This window comes from Apodemus sylvaticus, chromosome 1, assembly GCF_947179515.1.
Source record: "Apodemus sylvaticus chromosome 1, mApoSyl1.1, whole genome shotgun sequence".
Classification (NCBI taxonomy): domain Eukaryota; kingdom Metazoa; phylum Chordata; class Mammalia; order Rodentia; family Muridae; genus Apodemus; species Apodemus sylvaticus.
Genome location: NC_067472.1, coordinates 34,233,995 through 34,251,507, shown reverse-complemented (window position 1 = coordinate 34,251,507; position 17,513 = coordinate 34,233,995). Strand labels below are relative to the sequence as shown.

The 17,513-nt window shown below is 36.6% G+C and overlaps 1 protein-coding gene across 6 annotated transcripts in view; it reads right to left on the bottom strand.

Annotated features, from left to right (window-relative positions):
* The window catches only part of Rfx3 (regulatory factor X3), a 261,188-nt gene that overhangs the window by 225,223 nt on the left and 18,452 nt on the right, over window positions 1–17,513 (bottom strand). For 3 of the 6 annotated variants that reach the window (XM_052187747.1, XM_052187722.1, XM_052187762.1), the window contains exon 2: window positions 9,562–9,654. The exons of 2 other annotated variants lie outside the window; for them this stretch is intronic. In XM_052187747.1, the coding sequence (XP_052043707.1) occupies window positions 9,562–9,631 (70 nt within the window). In that variant the 5' untranslated portion in view covers window positions 9,632–9,654. Of the gene's footprint in view, window positions 1–9,561; window positions 9,655–17,513 lie in introns of those variants that run through there. One more of the 6 variants, XM_052187731.1, reaches the window with a different exon arrangement.

Sequence of the window (17,513 nt, the reverse complement as noted above, 5' to 3'; positions counted from 1 at the left end):
AGAGGAGCCAGTACAAAGCAAGACAAATGTGCTCCCCCTCTTCCACTCTTGAGATTACTGATCCAACAAATCCAAAGAATGAACTCTTCTCCATGAAGCCCATGATGGGAGACACGCCTTAAAGCCCTGACACCATCCAATGAAGCTTAACTCTAAGGTAGAGCAGTTCTGATAGGGAAACTAACATACCTTGGTTTTCTCTTTTTTAGAAAGTTGTGACCCTATTTAGAAAAAAAGGTAAAATAAACAAGCCTTTCTCCCCCAGGTTTGACCAAATTGTTAAAATTTCTCTTTCTAATTTATCTTAATTAGGGTGGAAGGTATTGGAAATATTGCTTAGCAGGTAAAAGGATATAGTGCTTTAACACAGATTCTGAATCTGAGTCCCAGCACCAACAAGTGTGTCCCAGTGCCCTGTTACCCACAGCTCCAGGCAGTGCAGCTTCTGCTTCTAGCATGCACAGGAAGCTGAACTCACATATAAACTCTGTATCCCACAAACAACAATCAAAAATAAAAATGTTTAAAAATTACAGAGAAATTATGTGTCAGGTTTATAAACCTAAATGTCCTTCCTGCAGGGTTACTTTCTTCACTTATGAGAATATGACTGAGCTATTTAATATTTTCAGTTCTAAGTTCTTCAATACTGTGTTAAATACTTCCTAGTATATTTTCAAATACCTGTGTTGTTTCTTTTATTATATTTTTGAGTTATTTTCTTAGTAGTATACCTAAAGATTATAATTAGTATTTTTTCTAAATTATCCTTTTGAGGATAAAATTTATCAAATTATAAACATAATTTTATAAGTTTTGCTTATGTTAACTGTAGTTTGGAGAATACTAGAAGAATTATATTACATGTATTTTTATACATACCTGTTTTTCATAATCTATTGTCACATTTCTAATTTTTCTTTATTTCATGTGGCATCTTGTGATCTTTTATTTGAACTACTGGGACTCCCTTTACAGTTACTTATAGAGGTCTTTTGGTGACAAACTCTTCTAGGTTTTGCCTATTTGGAAATGTGTTCTATATTTTTAGGAGTTTGGCTAGACACAAAACTTCTGGTCAACAGTCTATTCAATTCCACGATGAAATGTTTTCCAACCTAAGTAACTATAACTTAGCTGTCAATCTTCCTAAAGATCCCATGTGAGAGACATCACTTCCCCAGCTACCATCAATGCCTTTCTGTACACGCACTTTCATAAGTGTACAGGAGTATCTAGATATGGGTATCTTGGTATTTAACCCATTCAAATTATCCTGAACTTATTGAATGTATAAATTAATATATTTTAGCTCACTTGGGATGTTTTCTATAATGGTTTCTTTAAATATTATCTTTATCTTCTCTTCTAGACCCGTAGTAAGAATTTTGGTTTCTTTAAAAACAGAGAAATATTGTAAGAATAATTTTTCATTATAATCTCATGTGTGGGATATGGGAGTGCTTCAGACTGTCCCCAACAACTGACTATGATTTGTTTCATGCCCTAGAATGGGGGTGTAATTTTGCCACCTGCAGATAGTTTCTGCGACTGTTATTTAGAATTCTGCACGAGTTCTGAATACCACCAATGTACCAAACCACAGCAGCATTAGAGCCATGAAGACCATTAAGGTGATGGGAATGAAAACTAATATGAACAACTCTGGAATTGGAAGAGCTGAATGAAGGACAACAATTACAGTTGGACTCTGTGCTCTGCTCCTTCCCAGTAAGAGTCAATGAGTTCCAGTTAAAAATGTAATTATAAGTGAAACTTGACAAATCACTCATAAGCCAAACAATCATGGACAAGTCAATTAACCTTTTAATATATTAGCTCTTCATTTATATACTAGGAAAAATTATATGTGTCCTATTTTACAAGAAATGTAGTATAAGCAAACCAAAAAAGGCTTTCAAAAGTATAAACTTATAAAAATACAAGAAAGTAGTTTTTACATTAGTAAATGCCTACTAAGTTCATTCAATCTAGATAGACTCCGTTCTAGTGATAAATTATAATCATAATTATCTCATGTCAAATATTACATTATTTGCTAAAATTATGCCAAATTTTACTACAAATAAAATCAACACTGATACAACTTGTTTCCCAATTTTATATCAAGTAGAAAGTAGAAAAATATCTTTAATCTTTAAAAATATAGTAAGCCTCAATAAATATTTGTCCGCTACACTAAAAGCATTAGAGGTAACTAAACTTCACCTATAAAAGTATTCTTTTTTTTTCCATAACTTATATTTTTATATACATCTACTAAAACAGAAATCACAGTGCTTGAATATGAAATGTTCCCAATAGACTCTTGTTTGAACATTTGATCTCCAGTTGAAATTGCTGGTCAGGAGTTGTGGCCCCTTTAGGAGGCAGAGCCTCACTGACTGAAGTGACTGACAGAATATAGTGGGTCAATGATTGAAGTGGGTCACAGCACATGGGACTTGCAAAGTTAATAGGACACACTGGTTCTGGTTCACTCTCAACTTCCTATGTATGGCTGCAGTGTGACTAGGGAGCCTCTTGCTCCTGTCACAGCATGTTCCATGCCTGATTCTGCAAGGGACCATATCCCTCTGGAACAGAAAGCTAAAATGAATCTTCCTATAAATTACTCTTTTCCAGGTATTTTATCACAACAGAAGAGTAACTAAGACCAAAACTATTAAAGTGTGGTTGCTGTCCTGATAAACTTGACCATATAGGTCTTAAGTCTCAAAAAACAAAACAAAAACAAAAACAAAAACCCCAAAACAAGAGTTTGGAACTAAAAGAAATGCAGGGACAAAAATGGAGCAGAGACTGAAGGAAAGGCCATCCCAACTTGGGGTCCATCTCAGGCACAGCTACCCAACCTTGACACTGTTACTGATGCCATGGTGTGCTTGCAGACAGGGGCCTAGCATGCTGTCCTCTGAGAGGCACTATCAGCAGCTGGCTGTGACAGGTGCACTGGACTGAGGTCTGGGACCCCTATGGAAGAGTTAGGGTAAAGACTGAAGGAGCTGAAGGGGATAGAAACCCCAGAGGAAGAACAATACTCTGAGCTCCCAGAAACTATGCCACCTGTAGCAGAGGACTGCCATGGCTAGCCTTGAGGGAAGAGGATGGGCCTAATCCTGTAGAGAACTAATGTCCCAGGGAAGGAGGATGGGGAGGAGAGAGGAGGAGATGGATGAAGAGGGGTTGGAAAGCACCCTCTCAGAGGCAAAGAGGGGAGGGGAGGGGTGAAGAACTCAGAGAAGGAGAATTGGGAAGGGGGCAACATTTGGAATGTAAATAAATAAAATAATTTTAAAAAGAGAGAGAGATAAAAGTTCTAGAATTCCACCAGCAGAGCCTAAATGGACTATTCTAGTAGGAGTTTTAAAGACAAGTGCAAACAAAAATGCTGGCTATAAAGGCCTGGCTCATAAAGTTTGAGGGCAGGACTCTATTTGAACAGAGTCTGAAGGTATTTATGTTTTATTCTATCTAAGAGTTCCGGTAGTCTGCCAATGTCCCAAAACCAGAGTGAAGCTGAATTCAAAAGTAATGACTGAAGCTGTTTGACAGAAAATTTCAAGATAGGACAACAATGAGGCTGTGTCTTGATTATTGCTCACTGTTCTCACTCAGTTCACACACACAAAGAGAGAGCAAGTAGAGATGATGATGATGATGATAATGATGATGATGATGATGATAATGATTAAGCATTTGCAACTCTTTAAAGATATTAGCATCATTAAAGAAACCTTGCTCAGCACTGGGACAGTAAGAAAGAGACCCTGAGGGCAAGACTGCACCCAAGAAAGGCTCAGCTTGGGCAGAGCCAAGAAACACACCTAAATTCTGAGTGCCTCAGGGAAACCTATTCTTAAAAAAAAAACAGAAAAAGAAACTGAGGCACAGAACAATATACTTTCATCACTGCAAGCAGTCACCTTCCACATTTATAGGTTGGATAGCTTCAAGGCTGAAAGTAGTCTGTCTTTTAAACTTCTAACTTTGCTGGGTTTTATGAAAAAAACCTGTAAACATAGCCACCGAGAGGCTAAAGCAGAAAGCTGAAAATTTTAGGGCAACTTAAGATAAACAGGGAGTGTTTCATGCCAGCCAGAGCTAGAAAGTGTGGCCTTGTCTCAAATAATTAATAATAATAATAACAACAACAACAACAACAATAATAACATAAAGTCAATAAACATATAAATACAACTAACCTTTATCCCATGTGGTTTTTCTAAGTCTTAAGTCATGTTACAACATCACATCATCTGGGAAAAACATACAACTACAAAGGATCACAGCAGAGTTTATGTTCTTTTACATGTGTGCTTGAGACACAAGGGCCTCCTGCACATGCTCTACACGGAGTTACATCTCTAGGAACTTTTTTTTTTTTTAGTGGTTAAAAAAATGAGCAGTTTTAATGACAATTTGGCTTGCAGGTAATTAATCAGTGACAAGAAGTGCAAAGAATGAATCTATATAATGAAGTGATCTTGAAATTTAGAGAGTTAATGTGAAGATTACAGGAGATTACTGAGGCACTTACTCCGTGCCTGACACATGGTATCTGTTACATGTCAGTGCTCTGCAGTGTTAACTAGTTAGCACACAGGGTGAAGACTACCCAGAACAGTGGATGGGGAGCACTGCTTCAGCCTCATTCCTGTGTAATTATGGCTTCTTCTGAATTCTTTATCAAGTATGTTTAAAACGTACAAAATAACATGGAGTTTTAAAGATATTTTTAATCTTTGTGTATATGAATGTTTGCTTATATATATGTAAGCATGCCACATGAAAACCTGGTGCTAACAAGGCCAAGAGAGGGAGACAGATTCGCTGAGACAGGAGGCATAGTCAGTTGTGAGCTGCCACAGTAGTGCCAGGAACTGATCATGGGTCCTCTGCAGGGCGGCATTTCTCTAGGCCCAATGTGGAATTTCTTTTATATAATAAAGGAATTTTAGTACCATAATCTCAAATGCACTCACAGTTTTAAATCGTAATATGAGGAAATAATTTACATATCTCTATAAATTGCACATATCATTTTTAGTCATGAGCAAAGCAAGAACACAGAATTATTCTTCCAAGTAGTTGGTAGCATGCTTATACCAAAACCCATAAACTTGGAAGAGACTTAAATACACTATTTAAGTGAATAACCAATCCTTTAGTCTTGAAGATATGGTGGGATGGATGTAAGTTAACAAACACTTGAAATATCTGTCTGACTACTCTAAAGTTTAGGGACCTTTAAGGAGGATCTTCTTTATGACAAAATAAAATTGCCCCTTCTATAATTTAAGCTTGTTCTAAATATGTATGATTTTTAAAGAAATAAGTTAATTATTTTTTATCCACATCATTAATTTTAGAAGAAAAGATCCTAACAATGAAAAAGGAGAAATGCAAATTACTTGGCTTACAACTTTGAGTCAACTGTACTAAGAAAGCCCAGCAGTGGTGCAAACCTTTGCTCACTCCTCCTATCAAGAGCATTTTGCTGTTATTTGGGAGACCCTGTCAATCATTCCATGTCCAAAATAGACTGTGGAGAAAAATCACTGAATGTATCACCTAGGAGTGTTCAGCTTAGCATGTTAAACTAAAAGCTCATTAACCACTTTCAGAAAAACACATGTCACTGTCTTTTAGAACATAAACTCCAGACACAGATTCAATTTGTAGAATGAATTGAATCTAAACAATTGAATTAATTTTGAATCTAAATAGCTACTTTTAACTTGAATTTGTGTATTTCACACTTAATGCTTATTAAATTTCATTATGGTTTGAAAGAACCACTGATTTAAGATTTTTTTCTGTTTGTAGATCAGATACTTCATAGATTATTACAGTACAATAAGAGCCAAGTGCATGTTCCTGTATCCTGAAAACCCAGGTTGAAACTTACATATGAAAGACTCTACAATTCTCTGATGTAAAAAAGGAATCATTCCTATAACTTCTGCCACTATGTCTGAAGATTATCATGATCCAGCATTTTCACTCTGTAAACAGAGAGTAGCTCATGAAAATTACCCTGTCAAAACTAAATGTAACTGCCAGGACTGGTGTTATGACATCCAAGTGACACTTTAAATGCCATAAGGAACAACTGTGTTACTTTGTACTTTAGGCGTTAAATATTTCATACAGGACTCTTAAGTGTTTAGCAATTTTTTCTATTTATATATTTTAAATTAGTATCTTAAAAATTACTACAGGCCCTGATTTTTTTCAATTAATTTTATTCCCTGTACAGTATGCAAAATCAAGGAAATATTCATTAAGAAAACAAAAGGAAGGAATGAAGAAGAAAGAGAGGGAGAGGGGAGAGGAGGAGGAGGGAAAGGGGAGGGAAAAGGGAGGGGAGGGGAAGGGGAGGGGAAGGGGAGGGAAGGACAGGGGAGGGGAGGGAAGGGAAGGGGAGGGAAGGAGAGGGGAAGGGAGGGGAAGGAAGGGGCGGGAAGGGGAAAGAAGGGAAGGGGAGGGGAAGAGAGGAGGGGAGAGATGAGGGGAGGGAAGGAAGGGGGGAGGGGAGGGAAGGGGAGAGGGGAGGGGAACAGAATGGAGAAGAGGAGAGGAGGGGAGAGGGGAGGGGAGGGGAGGGGTGGAGAAGAGAGAGGAGGGCAAGGGAGGGGAGAGGAAAGGGGGAGGGGGAGAAGGAGAGGGGAAGGGAGGGAAGAGGGCAGGGGAGGAGAGGAGAGTTGAGAGGGGAGAGGAGGGGTGGAGGGGAGAGGAGAGGACAGAGGAGAGGAAAGGAGAGGAGAGGAGAGGGGAGGGGAAGGGAGAGGAGGGGAGGGGAGGGGAGGGGGAGGGGGAGGAGGAGAGAGGGAGGGGAAGAAAAGAGAGGAACATCAAGAATCTAAACCTTCTATCTAGATCCTCAACCACCAGTAAGAAGAGGTAATATATACTACACTGATCGCTACTCATACCATAATAAAGAACAAAAAGAGTTTACAGACAACGAGATACAACTGTGAATGGCTGAGATGTTGTAATGCACATGAAAGAAAAAACAAATCTACTCTGCATATTGAGCTCAACTTCCAGTAATCCCTATGAATGTGGTTCCTACAGAGTTCCTTTAATTTCAGAACAGTTTCAAAGTTCCTGATAGGTAGAACAAAACAGGGTCATATCACACTTCACAGCTAAGTCACTGATATAAAAATTGCACTACTGGATCTGTGTTTCTCAATCTGTTTCTGCTTCTCCATTTACAAGGAGCCAATGAGTACTCCATAAACTAAGCAGCCACAGCAAGCTCTTATAGATACTACACATACAAATATATATGCACACACACACACCAAAAAACTCAAAAAATTTAATCTATAAATTGTAGCCTACTATATAATTTTTAATTACTAACCTATATACAAACTTGCTTCCTTTCCTCCATTCCCCCTCCCAATAACCTTATTCATTTCATTTACAATAGAGATTAATGCTACCAAAACTAAAGAAAGTCTAAATATCAGAGTAAAATGAAAAATGGTGTAAGAAGAGTCATGTAAAATATTCTCTGCTCCTTCCTTTGGGATGACTTTAGGATGCTTCCTCCACTTCTTTCCTAAAGAAAGGACTCCACCAGCCCATTCATTGGTTTATATACTTTACATTACCTCTACAAATATATTGCAACCAGGCACTTTTCACAAATTTGCATAAGTTTGCATAATTATTAGAAATACAATGTCTATAGTCAGGTATTCTCAGTAAGTAAAATATCAGATTGATTCCATTAGCAACTGCAATAGTTGAAAAATACAAGAAAATTACAATATAGCCTAGGAAACTATCTGAAAGAGCTAGTACTTTAGATACATTTTGATAAATTCATAGCTCTTAAAATATAATTCCTATACATAAATGCATACTATACTTACGTTTCAAATCATGTGGTGTGGGCTTAGACACAAAACGAATCACCATTCTTAAAACTGTATTATAACCTTATATCCATGATAAAATCTTGAAAATGTACAGGGGAACTTTGGGTGCAACCTCTGGAGGACATTTACAAAGCACAAATTTGAGGGGAGGCTACAGAATCAGAGTGTTCAACTGGAATCCCAGCAAGTCCAGTATGTGAGAGGCTGATACAAAGCTATTCTTTAGAATGAGGCCTTGTTGTCTTTTTTCTGTCTCTGTCTCTCTGGGTGCTTCTGCTTTTCTGTATCTCTGTGTCTCTCTGCCTCTGACTCTGTGTGTGTGTGTGTGTGTACAGGGGTCTGGTATAGATTCAGTTTCTCTTTAGCTCCTGAAGATAGTTCTTATTTCCCTTTGGCCTTGTTCTTTAATTCACAGGCTATGCATTTAATTTCTCCCTAAACCTGAAAGAAAGAAAGATAACCTTTCAGTAAGAAAGGCTATCTAAAGAATCAAGAACTTTGACAGATTCTATCTTATCAGCACATCATTTATTAGAAATATATAAAGGCTCATAGGTCTATGAAATAAACATGAAATGGTAGTTCTTAAAGATAAACTAAATGCTGAGTGTCGCTCAGGGATAGGCCCCCTTACTTATTAACTCATGGGAGATACTAGCTTTGATCCGCCCCACAGCAAAAGGTAAGTACATTAGGTCTGAGATACTGCTCACAGCATCTGCCTAACATGCATGAGGCCCAGAGTTCAACAACCAGCATCAGATGTGGGGTGAGGTAAACTACATTTAAAACTATTACAAACATTCTATTACTAGATCACCTACGGAAAGGTAAACCATATAATTACTTGAAAATACCAATTTTAATTGTTTGAATTTCATTTAAAAAGAGAAATGGCAAACTAATATGATAAGGTTTTATCAACCTTAATGGACTGATCATTGAATTCCAACAATTTGGGATTGTAAGAAAATACACTGAATATAAACACTATCTCAAGAGCAATGATACCCACCTTATAAGTACTCAAGACATGAAGCCTGTCCCTTTTAAGTACTCATCCCTCCAGTGAACTTCCCAAACACCACAGGTCCATCTCAGCTCATTCTACATTTCTGAATGCCAAAGGAAGGCCTCCTTCCAACAGTATTGATTTTTTTTCCCAATGAAAGCAAAGGTTCCCATAACCAAACTGTAGTAGCCAAGTCATTATTGAATGGAGGAATTATGACATCATCAGAAGCATAGTAGCCAATTACTCACCAAATAGTTAAGATCCACTGATCCAAGTGGCATCATGCCATTATCTGAATTTCAATACAGTGGCTGCTGCTTTTTCTACTCTTAAGTAGATTCTAATATGCGCATGGTATCTGGTAACATAACTAGTATAGAAAATACAGGGCGTATATACAATTCTTTGGCTCATATTAGTATACATGATCCAGACATTATAGGTGATACATGGGAACCAAAGCCATATGAGAAGACTCCATTTTCTATTTTTAATATCACTAAATTCCTCTAAGCCTGAAAAGTACTTGATTATGTCACATACAGGCATATGTGTGCTCGTTGCTTTCCTATAAATTCTGAGTGATACTATATGACTTTTAAATACAGCATCCTTTATTCCTACCTGAGACAGCTGGAGGTGACAGAGGGGGTAGGTGATAGACATCAGAGAGAAGTTCTCTTACAGTTTCCATAGCACCACGGATAAACAGGTTTCCTGAAGCATTTAAAAGAATTACATAACACAATCTAATAATGTTTCTAGTACATATATAGTTGTGAAAGAATAAAGCTCCTCACATATTAACTGTTAAACACCAAAAAAAGAAAAAGTACATTCCAAAATTTAAATATCTACTTATGAAAAAAAAAATCAGACTTGAGATTCTATATATGGCAGTCAAATCTATATAGTACTCTCTGTATCCCACTGTGTCACATGGGTAATAGATGACATGTGTTCAATATGCCCCAATTCAACCAGCCAAACTCAAGGGATTCTCTATAAAATGCCAAAAGTACCAAGAGCTCAAACATGTTTAAAAACAAAACAAAAATAAAACATCAGATTAAGATAAAACAATTTTTAAAATATCTTGAAACTTGATTATTTTAAACCACTTCATATGTCTTAATTATTTAAAAGTATTCTTTGTACAACTAAATCTTATTTTTTTCTTGTTAAGCAAAATAGGAAATTGTGTTTGATTTTACAGGGAGCAAATGTGAATTTGCTTGTGTCTTAATGAGCTAGAATTCAAAGAACAAATAAAATGTTCTGATTATCAGAAATAAATAAGTGAGAAAAAAAGGGGATTTCTTAAATGTGGACTTTAAAATGTGAAAAGAACAATGCTGAAAATCATCCTGCTAACTTTCTAGATTTAAAGAAATAAAAATGAGGAAGGTTTAATAGATTACATATTAGCTCAAATTTTAAATATTTCTTAGAAATAAGGAAGCAATGCAAACATAAATCATAAAGCTGAAAACAGTAGCAAAAAACCATAATAATCAACTTTATAGAAAAAAATTCAAAATAAGATCTTACTACGTAGACTATGTCAGCTTCAGAGTCATGAAGATCAGCCTGCCCCTACCTCCTGAGTGCTGGGATTCAAGTGCACAGTGGAGCCTGTGTGGTCTGATCTAAAACCTCAGCAAATATATTATGGTTCTGTAGTTATTCTCATGGAACAACTAATAGTGGGAGGGCAGTGTGTCTCTCTTTTCCTTGCTCTTGGAACCCTTTTCCTCCTCCCGGGTTGCCTGGTCCAGCCTTGATAGAAGGGTTTGTGCCCAGTCTTACTGTTTGGAACGTGCTATTCTCTGTTTAGTTCTTATGCCTGGGAGGCCTGCCTTTCTGAAGGGCAAGGGGGGAGGAGTGGATCTGGGGGAGAGGGAAGAGAGAACTGGGAAAAGTGGAGAGAGGAGAAACTGCAATCAGGATGTAACATATGACAGAATTAAAAGAAAAAAGTGTGTACACAGTAATTTCCAGATTTTGTTTTGTTGTTTAAAGAAATCTCTAGAAAAATAGAAAAGGTTATTTTGAAACCAGTGTTCTTTATTTGTAATACAGTCGACTTATTATAACAATGATACCATAACATACATTTATGTCTATGTTTAAACCTGTTCAGACTGGTTTTGCTGGCCTAAATTTGGTCCATATCACACAGGTCAATTTAGTATAGTATGTATATTATAGTCAACTATACACTGCAACACAGTTTTCTAGCATGATCTGGTTTTGTTTTCATTTTCCTTAAAGGTAGAAGTGATATTAAATGACAGTTGCCATAAATTTTTATATTGGTCCATTAAACTTGGAAAAATAGCAAAGCAAACAGGCACAGCTGAGTCTATATGAACAGGTAGCAAATCTAAATACATGTATTTAGGACTAACTAAAGACAAGACAAGGATCACAAAATAATCGCAGGTGTTTGTATGTATCTAGAGGATTACAAGTCATATTCAACAAAATAAAGTCTATACTAATTAATGAACCCACTTTTTCAAAAAGAATGGACAATTTAAACTCTACATAATAGATGTTACACTATGAATGTTCTCTGAAATGAAGTTTATTGTATATCAAAAATGAAGTGACTACACATTTCAGTGATTTTATGCAACATAATTATTAATTAGAGACTTACAATTACAGACATTTTAATTCTAATTATTTTCTCCAAATACCCTTCCCTATGTCAACCTGATAAGTATAAGTCCATGCTAAATTATAGTCAGTTTATCTTTGCCAATTCCTCCTCTCCAAATAGGCTATAAACAATATCTCTGCTTGCAACTGCTGTTTCTCTATTTCCCACCACACTGTGATACAACTGCTCAGGTCTTTTAAAGGACTGCAAGTACCACAGCTACCACACTAGTTCACTGAGGCCTTTACCACTCATCACTTTAACAGTAAGTCTAATTTATTCCTTAAGATCCAGTTCATATTTAATAATTCAAATAAAAGGAAGTATTTTAGATAGCATATATTCAAAGTTCCTCACATGTAATGCACAGGCACAGTATCAAGTCAACCAACTGTCCTTTCTAGTGTCCTAAGTTCTATGGTGACTTCTCAGTAATTTATTTCCCTCTTGTTATATTCTATGGTAACTTCTTACTCTGGTAAGGTGGTTAGCAATGTATGAGAAAGTAACTAGATGCTAGTAGATACGGTGGTAACAAACACAAGGTTATGTCCCATCTGCACTGCATGCAAATACTGCTTTTCTTAGCAGCTCTACAAGACACCAAGAACCTAGCTATCTCTTAGCCTTTTCATTCTTATGGCACCTTACAAATACAGGAAGAAGCCCTGCTGATCTGTCATCATGTCAAATAGGCACTTCCAGCCATCTTGAGAAAAGACAAGAAAAAGTATTACTCCAAGTCCTTGCACTTATTTGTGTTTGTGTGTATGTGTGAGAGAAAGAGACAGAGAGAAACAGAGACAGAGAGAGAGACAGGGAGGGGGGGAAGGGAGAGAGAGAGAGAGAGAGAGAGAGAGAGAGAGAGAGAGAGAGAGAGAGAGAGACTCTGCCTGCATCTGCGTGCATGTCTGTGCAGCAAATGTATACAGTGACCATGGAGGCCAGAAAAGAGTCAGATCCTCTGAAACTAAAATTACGGATGGTTCTAAGCTATCAGGTAGTGTTGGGCCATGAACCCAGATCCTCTGGAAAAGTAGCAAGTGTTCTTAATATTTGAACCATCTCTGCAGCTTCTCCATGCACTTCTGAATGTCATTTATGACTATCTGCCCAGGGATAAGCTCATAGGACAAGAAGTTTGTTCAGTTCAGTGGCATGCTGACCCCTTAGAAATCTACTTAAGTTGACCCTGAGGACCACACAGTAGGCAGCCATGAACTACTCTTCCCAGTGCAGATAGAGAGGCAAGCATACCTCTAGACTCAGGAGTTGTCAGGAAGAGAGCTTGAAAACAATGGGGCCAGGCTATATAGCTGAGTATACATATGGGCAAGATAAAGCACCTGGGACACTGGGGAAGGAGGTGAACTATAGTTCCAGACCAAGATGATGCGTCAGTTCTCCTCTTGCCACTGTCCCTCAAAGAACTGGTCAAGTTACAGTAATAAAATGTGCTTCATTATACTTCTTGGTAAATATTCAAGTATGTAGGGATATGACTTGTGATCATATGTGATGTAGGGACTGGCATGATTATGATTCCCACATCCTCTTTACACAAATGTTTCCTCAGACTCAATCTTCATTACAACACAACTGATAATGATTATTACAGTATCATCACTTGTAGTAGTACTTACTAATCAAGTGCTGCACTGGCAATATGACTCACTGTCATCATGCCAAGCATATAGCTGTTATTACAGTTGCCCACACTTTGTGATATGACTTCATTCAATACCGGTTATCTGTGTCACCCATGAATTCAATGTAAAAGAAGAGGAAAGGGGAGCTCAAGCAAGGCCTTTTGGAATTGCAAACCAGAATCCTGTTTTTCAGGTCTTCATGCTCGAGGTCTATTTTCTATTCCACATACATCTGCCAAATTCATCTAAAGACCACTTTCATCTTCACATTGGATCCTCCGCCTAAAATGTACACTGGCTGATAACATCCTGGGCATGGTTTAAATTCCACCTTTTCTTGTCTACTTCATCTGTTTCATTATTACCAAGGAGCTCTTCAAACTCATTACATACTAGTACTCAGTTCTCTATGGTGTGCATAACCCCTGCCTCACAATTGTAAGATACAATTCATAGTATTAGCCACTCCAACTCCTACCAGGTACTTATTTAGCTGAAAATCCAGCTTGTGTATAAGTGGAATTAACATGAGAGTCTAAAATAGCTTAGTTTGGGACTTTGTGAAAATTATACAGTTCCATATACACACAGCAGCTTTCTATTAATATTGCAAATTCTGGCAAGTCAACTTTATATAGATATAGATATAGATATAGATATAGATATAGATATAGATATAGATATAGATATAGATATAGATATAGATAGATCGATAGATAGATAGATCAGTTTCATACTAAGTCTGTGTGTGTGTGTTTGTGTGTGTGTGTATGTGTTCAACAGTGAAGTATAATTTGGTATTCATAGAATGTTCTATGGTGCTCATCCCATACTTGATGGTGTAAAAGACAGGGACAAAGAAACAAGGATTGGTTTACTGTGTATTTTCCAAAGCAGTAGAAATGCTAGAAAAGTTAGAGCCATAGAAGATGAAAACTTTGTCCAGAAAAAACAGACAATTCATTATTGTGAAGGGGATGCCTAAAGTTCAAGTACTGAACTCATTGGGCTAAACTGGCTCGAGAAAAGGACACTTAGAATTCTACTTCAGAAATAACCTAGTAATGAAGCTTTCAAAGTTTGAGTTGTGGGTACAAGAAAAAAGATAGAAAAATGCTTCCTGGAAGCCATCCTGCTCCCTAGATCTATACTTCTCAAAGTCGATTATTAGTGAAAAGCTAGTGCAGTCTCAGATGAGTGGTAAGACATCTCAGTGGGAAAGTCCCACTGCTGGTGTGCTCTTTGTAACTGAACGCTAAGGGCGCATGCCATTTAGCCACTGATAAACATTTTTCCCAAAAGCAAATTTATTGTTTAAGTAGGCTTATACTATACCATATATTATTTGTCCTATGCCAGAAATTTGCTTAAGAGGTTGATTTCACCTTTAGCTGAAACTATGTATTTTCTAATCTGTTTTGGGCAGCTGTCAAGTAATCAGAGTAAGCAGTGCCATTTTAATAAGAAAGTCTTTTAATAAAATATAATAGGTCACAAATACCTAATTTCTGCTCTTTACTGTAATTGCTAGTCTTTACTACAACTGCCACTTTAACAATCTTTTCCAAATGCTGACACAAAAGACAAACAAATCAAGGGTATTAGCACATGTGTATATTTACAGCCTGCTGTCAGAGGCTACAGTACTGCTCTCAACTCCAACAGCTAGTCCCTTCCTTTGATGGAAGCATCCTTCTTCAGCCTGTGACTGTATCTGAATCAAGTTCCCTTTCACAGCAAAACTAGCAAACACACACTAATGTCTAAACAGAAAGAATGCTGAGGAAGTCAAAGCACATTACATCTGTAGACAAATAGTGCTTTTCCTATCACTGTGAAAGATTAAATACTTCTTTATTGTTTCACTAATAAATTCTCTGCTTCAATTGGTTTATAACTTCAAAGCAGTTCAAATAAGCTAAGGTTTTTAATGTTTTGAAATATGTAACATGGTAAGTTTTATATGAATGTTCAATTACATCATAACATAAAAGTATAGGGAACTGTATTAAAATTAAAATAGAATGACAAAAAGATAGAAAACATAATGTTTTTATTTTTAAAAGGGATATTAGCATTATCTGGTTCCAATTCTAATTTAAGTTTATAATAACATCCTTTTAAAATACATTCCTCCTGAAAACTTTAGATAATAATCCTTTTAACTTTTGTTTTATTATAAGCATATTATTAACCCATGACTCTTAAATTTGGTACCATTATTGCCATGGTAATACCAAAAGTCCCATGTACAAGCAGTAGTAGTTTTATTAGAAGTTTGCCCATTTTTGAAAAGCTAAGCTTCCCTAAATCAAACTAGCTTGCTGTGAAAAGAAAACCATGACAACTGTTTGTACCTCTTGCTTTATTATTACATCCGGCCTGGTCACTCTTAGAAATTCAATCTATTATGGTTGCTAGGAGTCTGTTGCTGTGCAACCTAAAAGGGTATGCTGTGCTTTCAGGCCAAGCAGTGCTAATAAACCTGTAGGCTTCCCTCTGTGGAGCTGACCAGTGTGTTTAAAGGGCTTAATACTTTTCAAGAGTGATTGGCCCACAATTCAAGACACATCCTATTAAAACCAAGTCACACTGAGAGATCTCTAACAAAGGGACGAAATGCTAAACATACACAAATATTCAAAATGTATCCTCAGAACCCCTAACTAATTTGGCAAAACAAACAGAGATTATGATCTACATTTCAATTATACCACCTACTACCCCTTTTCTACATAGTTCTCTAAGAGGTTGTAATATATAAATGAACCCAGCAAGCTTTTAAGGTTACCGAACAGTGCTAAGTACCTTTGACTCTGATTTTTCAAAATCTATTGTAAGTCCAACAATAGAAAAGTAAACTTAGTAACCCAATATTTACAAAATTAGTATCAGTAAAACTATAAAAGGAAATTCTAGATAGCACTTTACCATAAAATATTTCTTCTATGCATCTCCATTGACAAGTAATACTTTATATTAACTCATAAAATCTATCTCAAATATTCTATACTTTTAAGATTAATGCTGAATAAATTATTCACACAAAAATCACTGCATTAGACATTATTTTATTTTCATTAGACAAAAAAATCATGGAGTCTGTCAATAAAATTCTGTTAAATAGATTGGTGAAACTCAGTCACATAGAGTTGGGGAACCAACTATAACCTTTAAAAGAAGAAGTTGTACTGTCTTGCATGTTTATACACATTAGACACTTTTTTATAAAATATTGGAAGAAAAAGACAAAAATGTAATATCATAAAATACCAAAATCTGTACAGGAAAAGAGAAATAAGTTATTTAATAACAATTAACCCAACTTTAAAGAATGTATTCAGGGTTTTCCATGAACATTCTATTATATTAATACTGCCAGCAGTTTTTCAACCATAAAAATAAATTTGAGAACCTTAAGATGGGCACTTTCTCCATGCTCCTTACAATCTTTAGGCCATCCACTGGTACTGGGAACATTCCATCTGTCAGTCCCTACCATCCTCACTTTGAAAGCGCCACAGCTATCTCTCAGCACTGCTTTCATTTCTTCTCATTACACAGCACAGGAGCAGAGCAAAGAAAACTATTTCTCTAGAGTTCCCAGAAGCAACAAACAGGAGACTGTGGAAGGAACAACTATCCAAAACAAAAGAGCATGAATACAAAAGGAGAGCTGAAGGAGGCTGAAGCTGAGGAGTAATTCTGAGCAAAAGGCAGGGCCTGCGCTAAAGGAAGGACAGAGGTGATTTAGAACGGACCGGTTCATAAATAAAGCCGGCCTGAAAACAGAGCAAATAGGACAGTCAGCCTGGAAAAGGTGACAGAGACAACACACTAGTAAGAGAATAATGAAGAGAGTACTGATGGAAAAACACATGGACAGTGATGGACAAATGTGATGCTACCAAACACAAGTAGGAAAACCTACAGTCTAAAATTTTTTATTTCTTGTGTCCACTCTTACTTCCTAAGAAAGGTACAACAACTCAGAAACCCTTCATTTTCAATATTCAGGGATATCATTGACACATGCTAGGAAAACCAAGTACAGACTGTTTAATTTCTAAGGAAATAACTGGAATACTTTCTAATGTTCATATCTAGTAAATTTTTAAGTCTAAAGCTGAAGAGCCCAATTTATGAAAAGTACACATACACAGCAACCAAAATTATTAAAACCACATTTGACTTAGGAGTACATTGTTTGCAGGGCATGCATTAGCAAATTTATTAAGTTCCAAAGCAGTTCTTTAATT